Source organism: Haliotis rubra, unplaced genomic scaffold (assembly GCF_003918875.1).
Source record: "Haliotis rubra isolate DU_JTF1 unplaced genomic scaffold, ASM391887v1 Scf326, whole genome shotgun sequence".
Lineage (NCBI taxonomy): Eukaryota > Metazoa > Mollusca > Gastropoda > Lepetellida > Haliotidae > Haliotis > Haliotis rubra.
In genome coordinates, this window is record NW_025766998.1 from 465,009 (window position 1) to 484,492 (window position 19,484).

The 19,484-nt window shown below is 41.6% G+C and overlaps 1 protein-coding gene across 1 annotated transcript in view; it reads left to right on the top strand.

Annotated features, from left to right (window-relative positions):
* The window catches only part of LOC124283972 (protein fuzzy homolog), a 144,995-nt gene that overhangs the window by 116,173 nt on the left and 9,338 nt on the right, over positions 1-19,484 (top strand). The window contains exons 5-7 of the mRNA XM_046720024.1: positions 13,958-14,155; positions 18,040-18,135; positions 19,026-19,129. Coding sequence (XP_046575980.1) covers positions 13,958-14,155; positions 18,040-18,135; positions 19,026-19,129 — 398 coding nt within the window. The remainder of the gene's footprint in view (positions 1-13,957; positions 14,156-18,039; positions 18,136-19,025; positions 19,130-19,484) is intronic.

Genomic DNA, 19,484 nt, shown 5'->3' on the forward strand with positions numbered 1-19,484 from the left:
CCTGTATCCCTGGATCCATGTCAGGGTGTGATGACATACAGTGAACCAGGCGACTGATTCTGACGACCCCTGTATCCCTGGATCCACGTTGTCAGGGTGTGATGACATACAGTGAACCAGGTGACTGATTCTGACGACCCCTGTATTGACGACCCCTGCATCCCTGGATCCACATTGTCAGGTTGTGATGACATACAGTGAACCAGGTGACTGATTCTGACGACCCTGTATCCCTGGATCCACGTTGTCAGGGTGTGAGGACATACAGTGAACCAGGTGACTGATTCTGACGACCCTGTATCCCTGGATCCACGTTGTCAGGTTGTGATGACATACAGTGAACCAGGTGACTGATTCTGACGACCCCTGTATCCCTGGATCCACATTGTCAGGGTGTGATGACATACAGTGAACCAGGTGACTGATTCTGACGACCCCTGATCCACATTGTCAGGGTGTGATGACATACAGTGAACCAGGCGACTGATTCTGACGACCCCTGTATCCCTGGATCCATGTCAGGGTGTGATGACATACAGTGAACCAGGCGACTGATTCTGACGACCCCTGTATCCCTGGATCCACGTTGTCAGGGTGTGATGACATACAGTGAACCAGGTGACTGATTCTGACGACCCCTGTATCCCTGGATCCACGTTGTCAGGGTGTGATGACATACAGTGAACCAGGTGACTGATTCTGATCGACCCCTGTATCCCTGGATCCACATTGTCAGGTTGTGATGACATACAGTGAACCAGGTGACTGATTCTGACGACCCCCTGTATCCCTGGATCCACATTGTCAGGTTGTGATGACATACAGTGAACCAGGTGACTGATTCTGACGACCCCTGGATCCACATTGTCAGGGTGTGATGACATACAGTGAACCAGGTGACTGATTCTGACGACCCCTGTATCCCTGGATCCACGTTGTCAGGGTGTGAGGACATACAGTGAACCAGGTGACTGATTCTGACGACCCCTGTATCCCTGGATCCACGTTGTCAGGTTGTGATGACATACAGTGAACCAGGTGACTGATTCTGACGACCCCTGTATCCCTGGATCCACATTGTCAGGGTGTGATGACATACAGTGAACCAGGTGACTGATTCTGGACGACCCTGTATCCCTGGATCCATGTCAGGGTGTGATGACATACAGTGAACCAGGGCGACTGATTCTGACGACCCTGTATCCCTGGATCCACGTTGTCAGGGTGTGATGACATACAGTGAACCAGGTGACTGATTCTGACGACCCCTGTATCCCTGGATCCACGTTGTCAGGGTGTGATGACATACAGTGAACCAGGTGACTGATTCTGACGACCCCTGTATCCCTGGATCCACATTGTCAGGTTGTGATGACATACAGTGAACCAGGTGACTGATTCTGACGACCCCTGTATCCCTGGATCCACATTGTCAGGTTGTGATGACATACAGTGAACCAGGTGACTGATTCTGACTCCTGATTGTATCCCTGGATCCACATTGTCAGGGTGTGATGACATACAGTGAACCAGGTGACTGATTCTGACGACCCCTGTATCCCTGGATCCACGTTGTCAGGGTGTGAGGACATACAGTGAACCAGGTGACTGATTCTGACGACCCCTGTATCCCTGGATCCACGTTGTCAGGTTGTGATGACATACAGTGAACCAGGTGACTGATTCTGACGACCCCTGTATCCCTGGATCCACATTGTCAGGTTGTGATGACATACAGTGAACCAGGTGACTGATTCTGACGACCCCTGGATCCACATTGTCAGGGTGTGATGACATACAGTGAACCAGGCTGACTGATTCTGGCGACCCTGTATCCCTGGATCCACGTTGTCAGGGTGTGATGACATACAGTGAACCAGGTGACTGATTCTGGCGACCCTGTATCCCTGGATCCACGTTGTCAGGGTGTGAGGACATACAGTGAACCAGGTGACTGATTCTGACGACCCTGTATCCCTGGATCCACATTGTCAGGTTGTGATGACATACAGTGAACCAGGTGACTGATTCTGACGACCCCTGTATCCCTGGATCCACGTTGTCAGGGTGTGAGGACATACAGTGAACCAGGTGACTGATTCTGACGACCCCTGTATCCCTGGATCCACGTTGTCAGGTTGTGATGACATACAGTGAACCAGGTGACTGATTCTGACGACCCCTGTATGCCTGGATCCACATTGTCAGGGTGTGATGACATACAGTGAACCAGGTGACTGATTCTGACGACCCTGGATCCACATTGTCAGGGTGTGATGACATACAGTGAACCAGGCGACTGATTCTGACGACCCCTGTATCCCTGGATCCATGTCAGGGTGTGATGACATACAGTGAACCAGGCGACTGATTCTGACGACCCCTGTATCCCTGGATCCACGTTGTCAGGGTGTGATGACATACAGTGAACCAGGTGACTGATTCTGACGACCCCTGTATCCCTGGATCCACGTTGTCAGGGTGTGATGACATACAGTGAACCAGGTGACTGATTCTGACGACCCCTGTATCCCTGGATCCACATTGTCAGGTTGTGATGACATACAGTGAACCAGGTGACTGATTCTGACGACCCTGTATCCCTGGATCCACATTGTCAGGTTGTGATGACATACAGTGAACCAGGTGACTGATTCTGACGACCCTGTATCCCTGGATCCACATTGTCAGGGTGTGATGACATACAGTGAACCAGGTGACTGATTCTGGCGACCCTGTATCCCTGGATCCACGTTGTCAGGGTGTGAGGACATACAGTGAACCAGGTGACTGATTCTGGCGACCCTGTATCCCTGGATCCACGTTGTCAGGTTGTGATGACATACAGTGAACCAGGTGACTGATTCTGACGACCCCTGTATCCCTGGATCCACATTGTCAGGGTGTGATGACATACAGTGAACCAGGTGACTGATTCTGGCGACCCTGTATCCCTGGTTCCATGTCAGGGTGTGATGACATACAGTGAACCAGGCTGACTGATTCTGACGACCCCTGTATCCCTGGATCCACGTTGTCAGGGTGTGATGACATACAGTGAACCAGGTGACTGATTCTGACGACCCTGTATCCCTGGATCCACGTTGTCAGGGTGTGATGACATACAGTGAACCAGGTGACTGATTCTGACGACCCTGTATCCCTGGATCCACATTGTCAGGTTGTGATGACATACAGTGAACCAGGTGACTGATTCTGACGACCCCTGTATCCCTGGATCCACATTGTCAGGTTGTGATGACATACAGTGAACCAGGTGACTGATTCTGACGACCCCTGGATCCACATTGTCAGGGTGTGATGACATACAGTGAACCAGGTGACTGATTCTGACGACCCCTGTATCCCTGGATCCACGTTGTCAGGGTGTGAGGACATACAGTGAACCAGGTGACTGATTCTGACGACCCCTGTATCCCTGGATCCACGTTGTCAGGTTGTGATGACATACAGTGAACCAGGTGACTGATTCTGACGACCCCTGTATCCCTGGATCCACATTGTCAGGTTGTGATGACATACAGTGAACCAGGTGACTGATTCTGACGACCCCTGGATCCACATTGTCAGGGTGTGATGACATACAGTGAACCAGGTGACTGATTCTGACGACCCCTGTATCCCTGGATCCATGTCAGGGTGTGATGACATACAGTGAACCAGGCGACTGATTCTGACGACCCCTGTATCCCTGGATCCACGTTGTCAGGGTGTGATGACATACAGTGAACCAGGTGACTGATTCTGACGACCCCTGTATCCCTGGATCCACGTTGTCAGGGTGTGATGACATACAGTGAACCAGGTGACTGATTCTGACGACCCCTGTATGGATCCACATTGTCAGGGTGTGATGACATACAGTGAACCAGGTGACTGATTCTGACGACCCCTGTATCCCTGGATCCACATTGTCAGGGTGTGATGACATACAGTGAACCAGGTGACTGATTCTGATGACCCCTGGATCCACATTGTCAGGGTGTGATGACATACAGTGAACCAGGCGACTGATTCTGACGACCCCTGTATCCCTGGATCCACATTGTCAGGGTGTGATGACATACAGTGAACCAGGTGACTGATTCTGATGACCCCTGGGTCCACATTGTCAGGGTGTGATGACATACAGTGAACCAGGCGACTGATTCTGATGACTCTACTGATTGTATCCCTGGATCCACATTGTCAGGGTGTGATGACATACAGTGAACCAGGCGACTGATTCTGATGACTCAACTGATTGTATCCCTGGATCCACATTGTCAGGGTGTGATGACATACAGTGAACCAGGCGACTGATTCTGATGACTCTACTGATTGTATCCCTGGATCCACATTGTCAGGGTGTGATGGCATACAGTGAACCAGGCGACTGATTCTGATGACTCAACTGATTGTATCCCTGGATCCACATTGTCAGGGTGTGATGACATACAGTGAACCAGGCTGACTGATTCTGATGACTCTACTGATTGTATCCCTGGATCCACATTGTCAGGGTGTGATGACATACAGTGAACCAGGCGACTGATTCTGATGACTCAACTGATTGTATCCCTGGATCCACATTGTCAGGGTGTGATGACATACAGTGAACCAGGCGACTGATTCTGATGACTCTACTGATTGTATCCCTGATCCACATTGTCAGGGTGTGATGACATACAGTGAACCAGGCGACTGATTCTGATGACTCAACTGATTGTATCCCTGGATCCACATTGTCAGGGTGTGATGACATACAGTGAACCAGGCGACTGATTCTGATGACTCTACTGATTGTATCCCTGGATCCACATTGTCAGGGTGTGATGACATACAGTGAACCAGGCGACTGATTCTGATGACTCTACTGATTGTATCCCTGGATCCACATTGTCAGGGTGTGATGGCATACAGTGAACCAGGCGACTGATTCTGATGACTCAACTGATTGTATCCCTGGATCCACATTGTCAGGGTGTGATGACATACAGTGAACCAGGCGACTGATTCTGATGACTCTACTGATTGTATCCCTGGGTCCACATGTCAGAGAGGTTCACTTGAGTTGTGTAGGATGGTGGTAAAAAATGGGGTTTGGACAATAAAGGGTGAGTGAGTGAGTGAGTTAATATTTATCCTCACATCGGCAATATCTCAGTCATATCGTGATGAAAACAATTTATTCAATACAAAATGAGTGGTCAGGGTTCAGACAGCAATGGGGTTGTCCAGAGTTTGGTTGGATCTAGTGGGAGATGATGGTCGAGGCTTTAAATTTTAAATACACATTGGTCCAGATCTTTATTGGATTCAGAGGAAACCAATGGAAAAGGGTTTAGATATTAAAGGCAGATGGGTCCAGATCTTTGTTGGAATCGAAGGGACCAAATGGTCTAGGATTAAAGTATTGAAAGCAGATGGGTCCAGGTTTTGTTGGATCCAGAGGAAACTGATGGACAAGGGTTTAGATATTGAAAGCAGATGGGTCCAGATTTTTGTTGGATCCAGATTAAACTGATGGACAAGGGTTTAGATATTGAAGGTAGATGGGTCCAGATCTTTGTTGGATCCAGATTAAACTGATGGACAAGGTTTTAGATATTGAAGACAGATTGGTCCAGATCTTTGTTGGATCCAGATTAAATTGATGGACAAGGTTTTAGATATTGAAGACAGATTGGTCCAGATCTTTGTTGGATCCAGATTAAATTGATGGACAAGGGTTTAGATATTGAAGACAGATTGGTCCAGATCTTTGTTGGATCCAGATTAAACTGATGGACAAGGGTTTAGATATTGAAGACAGATGGGTCCAGATCTTTGTTGGATCCAGATTAAACTGATGGACAAGGGTTTAGATATTGAAGACAGATGGGTCCAGATCTTTGTTGGATCCAGATTAAACTGATGGACAAGGGTTTAGATATTGAAGACAGATGGGTCCAGTCTTTGTTGGATCCAGATTAAACTGAGGACAAGGGTTTAGATATTGAAAACAGATGGGTCCAGATCTTTGTTGGATCCAGATTAAACTGATGGACAAGGGTTTAGATATTGAAGACAGATGGGTCCAGATCTTTGTTGGATCCAGATTAAACTGATGGACAAGGGTTTAGATATTGAAGACAGATTGGTCCAGATCTTTGTTGGATCCAGATTAAACTGATGGACAAGGGTTTAGATATTGAAGACAGATGGGAGCCGGTGGTTATTGGATGGGTTGTGTAGGACCAGGACAGTGCGACACAAAGTCAACATCTCCACTTCCTTTACCTCACTTAGGTTATGGGGAGTCTCAGCAGTACTTACACAATGGGCCCTTGCTACAATATATCCTATCTTTGGCGGATTGAATGGTCTCATAGTCAGTTTGTTTGCATGTATTTAATCAAGATTTTGAAACTTCTACATAAGATACCTGACATTTACAAAAATTACACTTTGGTACTGTAGAAAACATGCGCTATTGTAAGTAATGACAAGTTTGAGTCCAGCTATCACATCCTCGAGGTGTTTGAAGGCTGCCACAGTGTGTGAATATTACAACACAATCATGATAAATTTGAATTCTAAAGTCTCCATTGCTCCGGCCCAGCTTCAGCAGATTGGTGTGTTGAGCCAAGTGATTTATCTGGGAAAAAGTAACGTACATCAGTTGTATGAAAAAGGTCTTGGTACATGGCAATCAGTCAGTAATGACAGTGTCAATTTAGATGTTGTGAATATTGATCCGTCAATATGTTGTCACACGCTCTGTATAGAGGAATATGTAAATAGCTCTGGAATACCACTCAGATTATAATAAATTTGAATATGAAATGCAAATGCCTTTTGCAAGCTGATTTCAAATGAAACGTGATGTTTGAGTCCTGATTGAGTGTATGTAGCGTGGGGATGCTGAGAGGATGTTCCACTGGCTCCAGTAACACAAATATGTCATAGATGAGGAATAATAATTTTGGAAGAATTTATTGTCAGTGATAAAAACATAATCATATTTAAACCCTCGTGTTAAAACTGTAAACTCACAAGTTTTCTGATACACATAAAGTACTTTGATTAAAAGCCAATAAATTGGTTGTGTCAGGGTTTCAGTGGTTGTCAAATCAATTTCCAATTTCACATGAAACTTCGTATTGCCATGTGCATCTATGAATACAGCTTTCACATACAGAGAGCTGCTATACATGTCATGATGGACGCAAGGAGAAATAGACTCGGGAGGCCGATCAAATTACATGTACATAGAATCTTATTAAGTAGATATCTGAAAAATAACAAAGACATTTTAGGGATTGAATTTATTCCGATTGAATGTGATGTTTGATTGTGAGTACAACCCGTGAGGTTTGTTCCTCTACATACAAGCTTGTTCAGAGTTAGTAAGAAGTTAAACATTTGTTAAGGAGAGGGAGTATTTGCAGCCATGCCAAATAGACTCAGGCTACACCACTCACACCACTAATGCGCGACATAACGTCATTTGTTCTTCTTCTGTTAAATTGTTAGAAATTATATTTTCCCTTGGGTTGAATTCATGATGATGTATATGTTAGAAAATCATCTCACTGAAGGTCATTTCTAAGAGACAGTTCATGCTTTTAGATATGAAGTACATACTTGGTACATTTGATTATTATTAAACATCACGCCAACAATTATGTGAATACTGCCATTAAAGGAATTATACAAAATACAATATTCCTACAAAGTTCCTACATAACTGTGGGTTCAGGAAACAGCCAATTACTAATTTATTTATTTTTTACAGGAAATAGGAGGATTCTGTAAAGTAATAAATTGGTTTACTGATTTTGGAACGGATCAATCAAGGTGGAACAATGATGAATTTAAATTACACGATTCTTATATTTCCTTTCAAGAAATAATCATATTATATTTTAGTGTATTATATTATTGTGCACCCTTCAGAATGCAGTATGCTTGTTATCTGCATCCCATTGATGCATCTGTGCATCCTGGACATATATATCTGTGTGACACAGAACGCTAAACATGTCAGTAAAAATATATATGTTACAATATGTTTTCAAAAGTGTATATCAGACTAGTTTTCATGTCAATTTAGCATGGTAACCTCTACATTGTTTTAGATGATTCCATCTTTGTCTTGTTATAAAGTCCAGTTTATAACATTCCATCAGCACTAATCCATCTTATATTAATATATGTCATAATATATAATAATATATATATTATAATATGTAGGCTGTTAATTATCGTGTGTTTTAGAGAAATTAGTCTTCATTTAAGGATTGCATTACACTGATCTTGATAGACTGGACACTATGATGGACATTCTGTGTATCTGTGTATGAGATATGTAACTTATGAAAATGTGCTGATGAGACAGTTTTTTGTCTATTGTATTTGCTGTGGTAGTACATGCATCTGTGGAAACATTTGAAATAAAACAATGAAACTGATGACAAACATCATGCTACTTAATAAAGAATCCTTAATGTGGTTATCCCAATTATTAATTATTTTCATTGATGTTATAAATGTTAATCTTAAATTCCCACAATGTAAAGTAACACTACTTGGACAAATGTAGTAAATCCATTTAATCTTTTCCCATTTATTAGTAATTAACACAGTAAAAGATAAATATTACAAAATTAGTTGTAGGTTTCAAAATTCAAACTGAATTTCATCCTTGATTCCTGAACTGGAAAAGATTACCACAATTCAAACCATTTCAGCAAAAAAATTCAAAATTAAGCTTCACTTCAGCCAATAATGACCTGGTTCCCTAACCTTTTTGCATAATTGTTAAAGCAGCACAGTGAAGCATGTGTCGGACACGGAACACCATCTCTCTCTCTCTCCATCAAACATGTCATGGTGCTCTTGTCATCCCAGCATAAACCCTGTAACCATCAAGCTTACTCCGACATAGATAGTTCTGTGTTTGCATAATTCCATTTTACCCCAGGGGTAGAAATCACAGCCTAGACTAAAGCCCCGAATTGGCAAATCCCACGGGTCCTCGGAGTTGTCATTGAGTGTTCTGGGCATGATTCAAGCTCTTATTGGTAAATGAAGTGTGTACAAATCACGTTTGCATCCATTGTCATCCGGCCATGTCAGCCTGCACGGCAGTGGCTAGGGATAGGGTCCCCCTTTTGTGTCAAATTGTATGTATCGGAAAGCATTGCACTGTCTCTGGTGCCACTGTCTTTCTAGTCCAAATTCTACCATTTGTCATATTAATATTGGAGATGTTCCACAAAATATGTTTGACCTGTGATTTATCATTTGTGTTGTAGTGTAATAACTTGTTAATGTTGTAATTGATTTTATGATTAATTTGAGTTAATATTTAAAATTGCTTAAATGAAAAAGTTAAGTGTTTCAATTTATTGGATTAATTAAAATATAAATCTGTGGTGCTTTTTGTACATATTTCTATGTCATAATTGAACATTAAATATATCAAAGTGAGACGTACATTATTAATACATTAATTTGAAATAGATATATGAACTTTGATAATTTAATAGCTCATATACGGCATGTCAATTATTTTGAGTGGAAACTTCTTCGAAATTCTTCTCGAACAAAGGCAAAATTCCTTCAATCGGGTTTTGATGGCAGTTGGCCATGTGTTTAGTTATTTGATTAACAAAGCCTAAATTGTCATGGAATTTTATTTTGCAATTTATTTTCTACACTAATCATTAATGTACAAATCCACTAATTGCACATAGTGCAAAAGATTTTTTCCTGTCCAACTGCAAATGCAATTTATTTTCCATTAAATATTCCACGATAAATAATCAATTATTTACAGAGCGTAAGGAAAATATCCCCAAATAGTGACTCATTTCTTGCTGATTAGATACAGAAGGGGCCTTTATGACCCTTGCACCCCTTTTTCCTTTGTTCTGCCGCTCAAGCCATGAAGAGTTACCTCCCTTTTACTGCAGCAATTTATCGGGGGCAAGCTTTTGTCCCAGTAAATTAGGATGAGAATCGTGATGCAACATTTAAGTTACCTGTGCTGACAGATATTGTCATAGTTTATCGCAGCATATTTCCCTCACCGTGTCAAATCTCGCCTGTGATTGTTGGTATGAATACAGACAGCACTCAGGCCCAAAAATGAGTTATTTTACTCATTTTCAACATACTGATTGTATAAAGATCGGCCTGTGTATTGATCTGATAGCAGATTGTTTTGTGATGAATAATCATGTTGGAATCGAAGAAAGGGGGCAGAATTGGGGATATGTTTGTTTTGTCATCTGTTAATTTGGAATACATTGAAATGCCCAGTGAGAAAAGTTATCAATATGAAAACGAAAATATGTTCTGCGTATGACAGCAGAAGAAGAAAGGGTAATCACATAAAAAATTAGCTGAAATGGAACTGAAATTATTTTTGTTTAATATTAATTTGAAATTTATTTTGTTTAAAATAAAATGAGATGCTTAATAGCTCAGAATACTCGTTGGATGTGACAAAGTTCCTTGTGTACATTGTGATATTGCCCTCTTGTAGCTTGTGATATTGCCCTTGTGTAGCTTTTGATATTGCCCTCTTCTAGGTTGTGATATTGCCCTTGTGTAGCTTTTGATATTGCCCTGGTGTAGGTTGTGATATTGCCCTTGTGTAGGTTGTTATATTGCCCTTGTGTAGCTTGTGATATTGCCCTTGTGTAGCTTGTGATATTGCCCTTATGTAGGTTGTAATGTTGCCCTTGTGTAGGTTGTGATATTGCCCTTGTGTGGGTTGTGATATTGCCCTCCTGTAGGTTGTGCTATTGCCCTTGTGTAGCTTGTGATATTGCCCTTGTGTAGCTTGTGATATTGCCCTTGTGTAGCTTGTGATATTGCCCTTGTGTAGCTTGTGATATTGCCCTTGTGTAGCTTGTGATATTGCCCTTGTGTAGATTGTGATATTGCCCTTTGTGTAGCTTATGATATTGCGCTTGTGTAGGTTGTAATGTTGCCCTTGTGTAGGTTGTGATATTGCCCTTGTGTAGGTTGTAATGTTGCCCTTGTGTAGGTTGTGATATTGCCCTCTTGTAGCTTGTGATATTGCAATTGTGTAGCTTGTGATATTGCCCTTGTGTGGCTTGTGATATTGGCCTTGTGTAGCTTGTGATATTGCCCTTGTGTAGCTTGTGATATTGCCCTTGTGTAGGTTGTGATATTGCCCTTGTGTAGCTTGTGATATTGCCCTTGTGTGGCTTCTGATTTTGCCGTTGTGCAGGTTGTGATATTGCCCTTGTGTAGCTTGTGATATTGCCCTTGTGTAGGTTGTGATATTGCCATTATGTAGGTTGTGATATTGCCCTCTTGTAGCTTGTGATATTGCCCTTGTGTAGCTTGTGATATTGCCCTTGTGTAGGTTGTGATATTGCCCTTGTGTAGCTTCTGATATTGCCCTTGTGTGGCTTCTGATATTGCCGTTGTGCAGGTTGTGATATTGCCCTTGTGTAGCTTGTGATATTGCCCTTGTGTAGGTTGTGATATTGCCCTTGTGTAGATTGTGTTTTTGCCCTTGTGTAGCTTATGATATTGCCCTTGTGTGGGTTGTGATATTGCCATTATGTAGGTTGTGATATTGCCCTCTTGTAGCTTGTGATATTGCCCTTGTGTAGGTTGTTATATTGCCCTTGTGTAGATTGTGATGTTGCCCTTGTGTAGATTGTGATATTGCCCTTGTGTAGGTTGTGATATTGCCCTTGTGTAGGTTGTGATATTGCCCTTGTGTAGGTTGTGATATTGCCCTTGTGTAGGTTGTGATATTGCTCTTGTGTAGCTTGTGATATTGCCCTTGTGTAGGTTGTGATATTGCCCTTGTGTAGGTTGTGATATTGCCCTTGTGTAGCTTGTGATATTGCCCTTGTGTAGGTTGTGATATTGCCCTTGTGTAGGTTGTGATATTGCCCTTGTGTAGGTTGTGATATTGCCCTTGTGTAGCTTGTGATATTGCCCTTGTGTAGCTTGTGATATTGCCCTTGTGCAGGTTGTGATATTGCCCTTGTGTAGCTTGTGATATTGCCCTTGTGTAGCTTGTGATATTGCCCTTTTGTAGGTTATGATATTGCCCTTGTGTAGCTTGTGATATTGCCCTTGTGTAGCTTGTAATAATGCCCTTGTGTAGGTTGTGATATTGGCCTTGTGTAGGTTGTGATATTGCCATTGTGCCTGTTGTGATATTGCCCTTGTGTAGGTTGTGATATTGCTCTTGTGTAGCTTGTGATATTGCCCTTGTGTAGCTTGTGATATTGCCCTTGTGCATGTTGTGATATTGCCCTTGTGTAGGTTGTGATATTGCCCTTGTGTAGGTTGTGATATTGCCCTTGTGTAGGTTATGATATTGCCCTTGTGTAGCTTGTGATATTGCCCTTGTGCAGGTTGTGATATTGCCCTTGTGTAGCTTGTGATATTGCCCTTGTGCATGTTGTGATATTGCCCTTGTGTAGGTTGTGATATTGCCCTTGTGTAGGTTATGATATTGCCCTCTTGTAGCTTGTGATATTGCCCTTGTGCAGGTTGTGATATTGCCCTTGTGTAGCTTGTGATATTGCCCTTGTGTAGCTTGTGATATTGCCCTTTTGTAGGTTATGATATTGCCCTTGTGTGGGTTGTGATATTGCCCTTGTGTAGCTTGTAATAATGCCCTTGTGTAGGTTGTGATATTGGCCTTGTGTAGGTTGTGATATTGCCATTGTGCCTGTTGTGATATTGCCCTTGTGTAGGTTGTGATATTGCTCTTGTGTAGCTTGTGATATTGCCCTTGTGTAGCTTGTGATATTGCCCTTGTGCATGTTGTGATATTGCCCTTGTGTAGGTTGTGATATTGCCCTTGTGTAGGTTATGATATTGCCCTCTTGTAGGTTATGATTATTGGCCTTGTGTAGCTTGTGATATTGCCCTTGAGTAGGTTGTGATATTGGCCTTGTGTAGGTTGTGATATTGGCCTTGTGTAGGTTGTAATGTTGGCCTTGTGTAGCTTGTGATATTGGCCTTGTGTATCTTGAAATATTGCCCTTGTGTAGCTTGTGATATTGGCCTTGTGTAGCCCGTAATGTTGCCACCAATATTGGTTATGTCTACATCGTCCTCAGTCCTGCATACTGGATGCTATAATCACCAGCAGTGATCTAAACGTTAGGAAGGTCCAACTCAATAATGTAACATAGTGTGGAAAGCTATTGATATTTGTGATAAAATGGTGTGAAAAATGTCATGTTTAATCGGTAAAAGATTCTCTCTGTGTGGCAGTCATAGTTTGAAACGGTACAACCTGAGATCATTCATTCATCCTGATAATAAGTTACAGCAACTACAGATCACTCACTAACTGATAACCAGTGATGTACAAAACAGCTAAATCACTCACTCACTCACTCACTCACCTCCCATCTTCACGCAAAACTCACTCACCTGGCCACCTCCCATCCTCATTCAAAACCCACTTACTCACTCACTCACTCACTCACCTCCCATCTTCACGCAAAACTCACTCACCTGGCCACCACCCAACCTCAAGCAAAACCCACTAACACACTCACTGTCAGTAGTGTAGGAAATGTCTATAACAACTAAACATCTGTTTATGTTTGCCAAGATCTTCCGGATTATTGCTATCTAACACAGAAAAACAACATTCTCATCAAAGCGTTGTTCCAAACCATGAATTTCAATACAGTTGCTATGGCAGCCAGTAAAATCTATTTTAAGGAGCTTGAAAACTTTGCCAATAATTTTATGGAAATTAAATCATGACAATTGTTCCCTGTGATTAGACATTTCTTTTTATAATTTTGTTCTGTGCCCGATGTTATTGAACCTATTTAAACTATTTCTTGTTAATCTGCCCCAGATGAGGGACGGGATCTGAATGTTGGATTCTTTATACTTTTGCTGAGATAGCTGAAGAATGAGTCACTCTACCTTCTGATTTCAGAACTTTCTTGAGGCTTTTGCTGAGGCTGCAGGGAGTCATTACGGCTGTTTATTAGTCCATGGGAAGATTGCCGTGGCGACAAGGAAATGGTGGAGTTTCTCACCCACAGAACTGGTGCTGTTGTCACTCCTGGTTCCCTCCATGCCACATTGTTCATCTCGTGACGTGCCAGTCTTTCTCCCTCACCTCAGCCCTACAGTAAGTTTACCTTCTTCCACCACAGAGGTTCCTTGCAGTAAATCTTCCTCCTCCTCCTCAACACAGCTGAACAGTATGTGTATCCTCCTCTACAGTAAGTCTCTCTTCTTCCTCTACAATAAATATATCTTCCTATCTACAGTAAGTCTGTCTTCCTCCTCCACTGTAAGACTGTCTTCCTCCTCTACAGTAAGTCTATGGTCCTCCTCTACAGTAAGTCTCTCTTCTTCCTCTACAATAAATATATCTTCCTATCTACAGTAAGTCTCTCTTCTTCCTCTACAATAAATATATCTTCCTATCTACAGTAAGTCTCTCTTCTTCCTCTACAATAAATATATCTTCCTATCTACAGTAAGTCTCTCTTCCTCCTCTACTGTAATTCTGGCATCCTCCTCCACTGTAAGTCTCTCTTCTTCCTCTACAATAAGTATATCCTTCTCATCTACAGTAAGTTTGTCTTCCTCCTCCACTGTAAGTCTGTCTTCCTCCTCTACAGTAAGTCTCTGGTCCTCCTCTACAGTAAGTCTATCTTCCTCTTCTACACTAAGTCTATCTTCCTCTTCTACAGTAAGTCTGTCTTCCTCCTCTACAGTAAGTCTATCTTCCTCTTCTACAGTAAGTCTATGGTCCTCCTCTACAGTAAGTCTATCTTCCTCTTCTACAGTAAGTTTGTCTTCCTCCTCCACTGTAAGTCTGTCTTCCTCCTCTACAGTAAGTCTCTGGTCCTCCTCTACAGTAAGTCTATCTTCCTCTTCTACAGTAAGTCTATCTTCCTCTTCTACAGTAAGTCTGTCTTCCTCCTCTACAGTAAGTCTATCTTCCTCCTCTACAGTAAGTCTATGGTCCTCCTCTACAGTAAGTCTGTCTTCCTCCTCTACAGTAAGTCTATGGTCCTCCTCCACTGTAAGTCTATCTTCCTCTTCTACAGTAAGTCTATGGTCCTCCTCTAAAGTAAGTCTATCTTCCTCCTCTACAGTAAGTCTATGGTCCTCCTCCACTGTAAGTCTATCTTCCTCTTCTACAGTAAGTCTATGGTCCTCCTCTACAGTAAGTCTATGGTCGTCCTCCACTATAAGTCTATCTTCCTCCTCTACAGTAAGTCTATGGTCCTCCTCCACTGTAAGTCTGTCTTCCTCCTCTACAGTAAGTTTATGGTCCTCCTCTACAGTAAGTCTATCTTCCTCCTCCACTGTAAGTCTGCCTTCCTCCTCTACAGTAAGTGGGGGCGGTGGGGTAGCCTAGTGGGTAAAGCGTTGGCTCGTCACGCCGAAGACCCAGGTTCGATTTGACACATGGGTACAATGTGTGAAGCCCATTTCTGGTGTCCCCTGCCGTGGTGTTGCTGAAATATTGCTAAATGCGGCGTTAAACCAAATTCACTCACTCAGTCTACAGTAAGTCTATGGTCCTCCTCCACTGTAAGTCTATTTTCCTCCTCTACAGTACATCTATGGTCCTCCTCTACAGTAAGTCTGTCTTCCTCCTCTACCATAAGTCTATGGTCCTTCTCTACAGTAAGTCTGTCTTCCTCCTCTACAGTAAGTCTGTCTTCCTCGTCTACAGTAAGTCTATCTTCTTCCTCTACAGTAAGTCTATCTTCCTTCTCTGCAATAAGTCTATCATCCTGCTCCACTGTAAGTCTATGGCCCTCTTCTACAGTAAGTCTGTCTTCCTCCTCTACCATAAGTCTATGGTCCTTCTCTACAGTAAGTCTGTCTTCCTCCTCTACAGTAAGTCTGTCTTCCCCTTCTACAGTAAGTTTATGGTCCTATTCTACAGTAGTTATATCTTCCTCCTCCACTGTAGGTATATCTTCCTCCTCCAATGTAAGTCTATCTTCCTCGTCCATTGTAAGTATATCTTCTTCCTCTACAATAAGTATATCTTCCTCCTCTACAGTAAGTCTATCTTCCTCCTCCACTGTAAGTCTGTCTTCCTCATCTATAGTAAGTCTATGGTCCTCCTGTACAGTAAGTCTATGGTCCTCTTCTACAGTAAGTCTGTCTTCCTGTTCTACAGTAAGTCTATCTTCCTCCTCTACAGTATCTTCTTCCTCTACAGTAAGTCTATGGTCCTCCTCTACAGTGAGCCTGTCTTCTTCCTCCACTGTAAGTCTATGGTCCTCCTCTACAGTAAGTCTATGGTCCTCCTCTAATAATAATACCCTGTGTGATATATATATGACAATATTGTCTGTTAGGTATATATCTTCCTCCTCTACAGTAAGTCTATGGTTCCCCTCTTATTATAATAATACCCTGTATGATATATATATGATAACATTGTCTGTTAGGTATATATCTTCCTCCTCTACAGTAAGTCTATGGTCCTCCTCTAATAATAATACCCTGTATGATATATATATGACAATATTGTCTGTTAGGTATATATCTTCCTCTTCTACAGTAAGTCTATGGTCCCCCTCTAATAATAATACCCTGTATGATATATATATATGACAATATTGTCTGTTAGGTATATATCTTCCTCCTCTACAGTAAGTCTATGGCCCTCCTCTAATAATAATACCCTGTATGATATATATATGACAATATTGTCTGTTAGGTATATATCTTCCTTCTCTACGGTAAGTCTATGGTCCTCCTCTACAGTAAGTCTTTGGTCCTCCTCTAATAATAATACCCTGTATGATATATATATATGACAATATTGTCTGTTAGGTATATATCTTCCTCCTCTACAGTAAGTCTATGGTCCTCCTCTAATAATAATACCCTGTGTGATATATATATGACAATATTGTCTGTTAGGTATATATCTTCCTCCTCTACAGTAAGTCTATGGTCCTCCTCTAATAATAATACCCTGTGTGATATATATATGACAATATTGTCTGTTAGGTATATATCTTCCTCCTCTACAGTAAGTCTATGGTCCTCCTCTAATAATAATACCCTGTATGATATATATATGACAATATTGTCTGTTAGGTATATATCTTCCTCCTCTACAGTAAGTCTATGGTCCCCCTCTAATAATAATACCCTGTATGATATATATATGACAATATTGTCTGTTAGGTATATATCTTCCTCCTCTACAGTAAGTCTATGGTCCTCCTCTAATAATAATACCCTGTATGATATATATATGACAATATTGTCTGTTAGGTATATATCTTCCTCCTCTACAGTAAGTCTATGGTCCCCTCTAATAATAATACCCTGTATGATATATATGACAATATTGTCTGTTAGGTATATATCTTCCTCCTCTACAGTAAGTCTATGGTCCCCTCTAATAATAATACCCTGTATATGATATATATATGACAATATTGTCTGTTAGGTATATATCTTCCTCCTCTACAGTAAATGTTATGGTCCCCCTCTAATAATAATACACCCTCTCTATGATATATATGACAATATTGTCTGTTAGGTATATATCTTCCTCCTCTACAGTAAGTCTATGGTCCTCCTCTAAGTCTAATAATAATACCCTGTATGATATATATATGACAATAATATTTGTCTGTTAGGGTATATATCTTAATCCTCTACAGTAAGTTTATATGGTCTGTAATAATAATACCCTGTATGATATATATGACAATATTGTCTGTTAGGTATATATCTTCCTCCTCTACAGTAAGTCTATGGTCCTCCTCTAATAATAATACCCTGTATGATATATATATGACAATATTGTCTGTTAGGTATATATCTTCCTCCTCTACAGTAAGTCTATGGTCCTCCTCTAATAATAATACCCTGTATGATATATATATGACAATATTGTCTGTTAGGTATATATCTTCCTCCTCTACAGTAAGTTTATGGTCGTCCTCTAATAATAATACCCTGTATGATATATATATGACAATATTGTCTGGTATATATCTGCCGGTGATGTTGCAGGTTCCACATCGTCTCCTGACGTTCCAGCTGCTGAAACACGTTGATGTTTGTATCTTGACGGGTCCAACTCCCTCACTCACAGAACTCTCACAAGAGGTACAGCAGTTATCTCCCTTCATATACTTTGCAATAAATATTTTGTAATTTGCGTGTATACAGATGGCTCAGATATTATTTCAGTTAAGCCGTTGAAACATTTTAGCTTTTTGTGATTTTGCCCTGAAATTATTGAGCTGGAAATAAGTTATGGAAGCATGGTGTTTTTCAGCATGAAACAAATTGATTGATTAGTCTACAACACTCTAGTGAGTTGTTTCTCTGTACCTATAACCTACTTGGACTGTGTGGCAGCCATATATATGGTGATATTGGGAGCTGAAGTGTTTGACATGGACTCACCCTGTACATGCAGATTCCAGTGATGTCGACGTCAGCAGGGGACAGGGGAGATAACTACACGAGAGAAAGATCACCTTCACATTTCTGTCATTTTGTCAGTCAATTGCAGGAAAACTTAATTTGTAAAGTAATGCCTGTGTGTTTTACATCAAACCATATGAATACTGACCAAACCTATTATATTTTGTCTAACCCAGTAACCTGATATGTTGCAATGTGTATCATTTGAAAGCATATTGCAGTTTAGCAGTAATACCATACAGCTGACATCCATTTGTTTCATTGTTGATTCACTTGTTTTATCTGCCTGTTTTACTTCTGTTTTACAAATGTATGCAATGAGCGCTGTGAAACATCAGTGTCTTTCTCTCCTGCTGATAGTGGTAAACAGTTAGGCTTGGCATGTCACAGACTCAGCTTTGGTGTCCATTTTTCTGGTTTCTGTGATACAGGAGAAATATTGCCACAAGCAGTGTAAAACAAAAGTCATTGACTTTGTTGTGTCCTGACTGTGATATGGCTGATGTAGTTTTGAGGTATGTAAACTCAGAATGACTCGTTCAGACTTGGAGCTTCTGTTCTTCCAGGTGAACCGGTTCTGGAGGGCAGGACAGGACACCCTGAAGGCTCTGAGGAACCACCACCCACGGAACTACCCCCCCACCCTGGGGCTTGACCACAACATCCTCGGGTAGGACACCAGTATTTACATAATGACTCTGCTCATCTTTATGTCAAACAGTTGTTAATTACGTAGTCAAAGCTTGTAACTCCATGCTTGTTGCTGCGTGCACCACTTGTGCCCTTTGGGCAAATCTTTGATCAAGGCTTAGAATCCCAGTTGGCCCAGATTCTGTTTTCATGTTATCCCACAAACTAAAACAAGATCACAAAAAAAAAATTATTTATGACTACTCACTGTTTGGTTTGAAAATATATGAGTAATGAGGTATTCCTGTGCATATGTGTCTGTGTTTCGGACTTGTATTAGCTGGGATATAGTGTGTCACTTTTATAGCACCAGCTCTCACATGTGATAGCTGAGT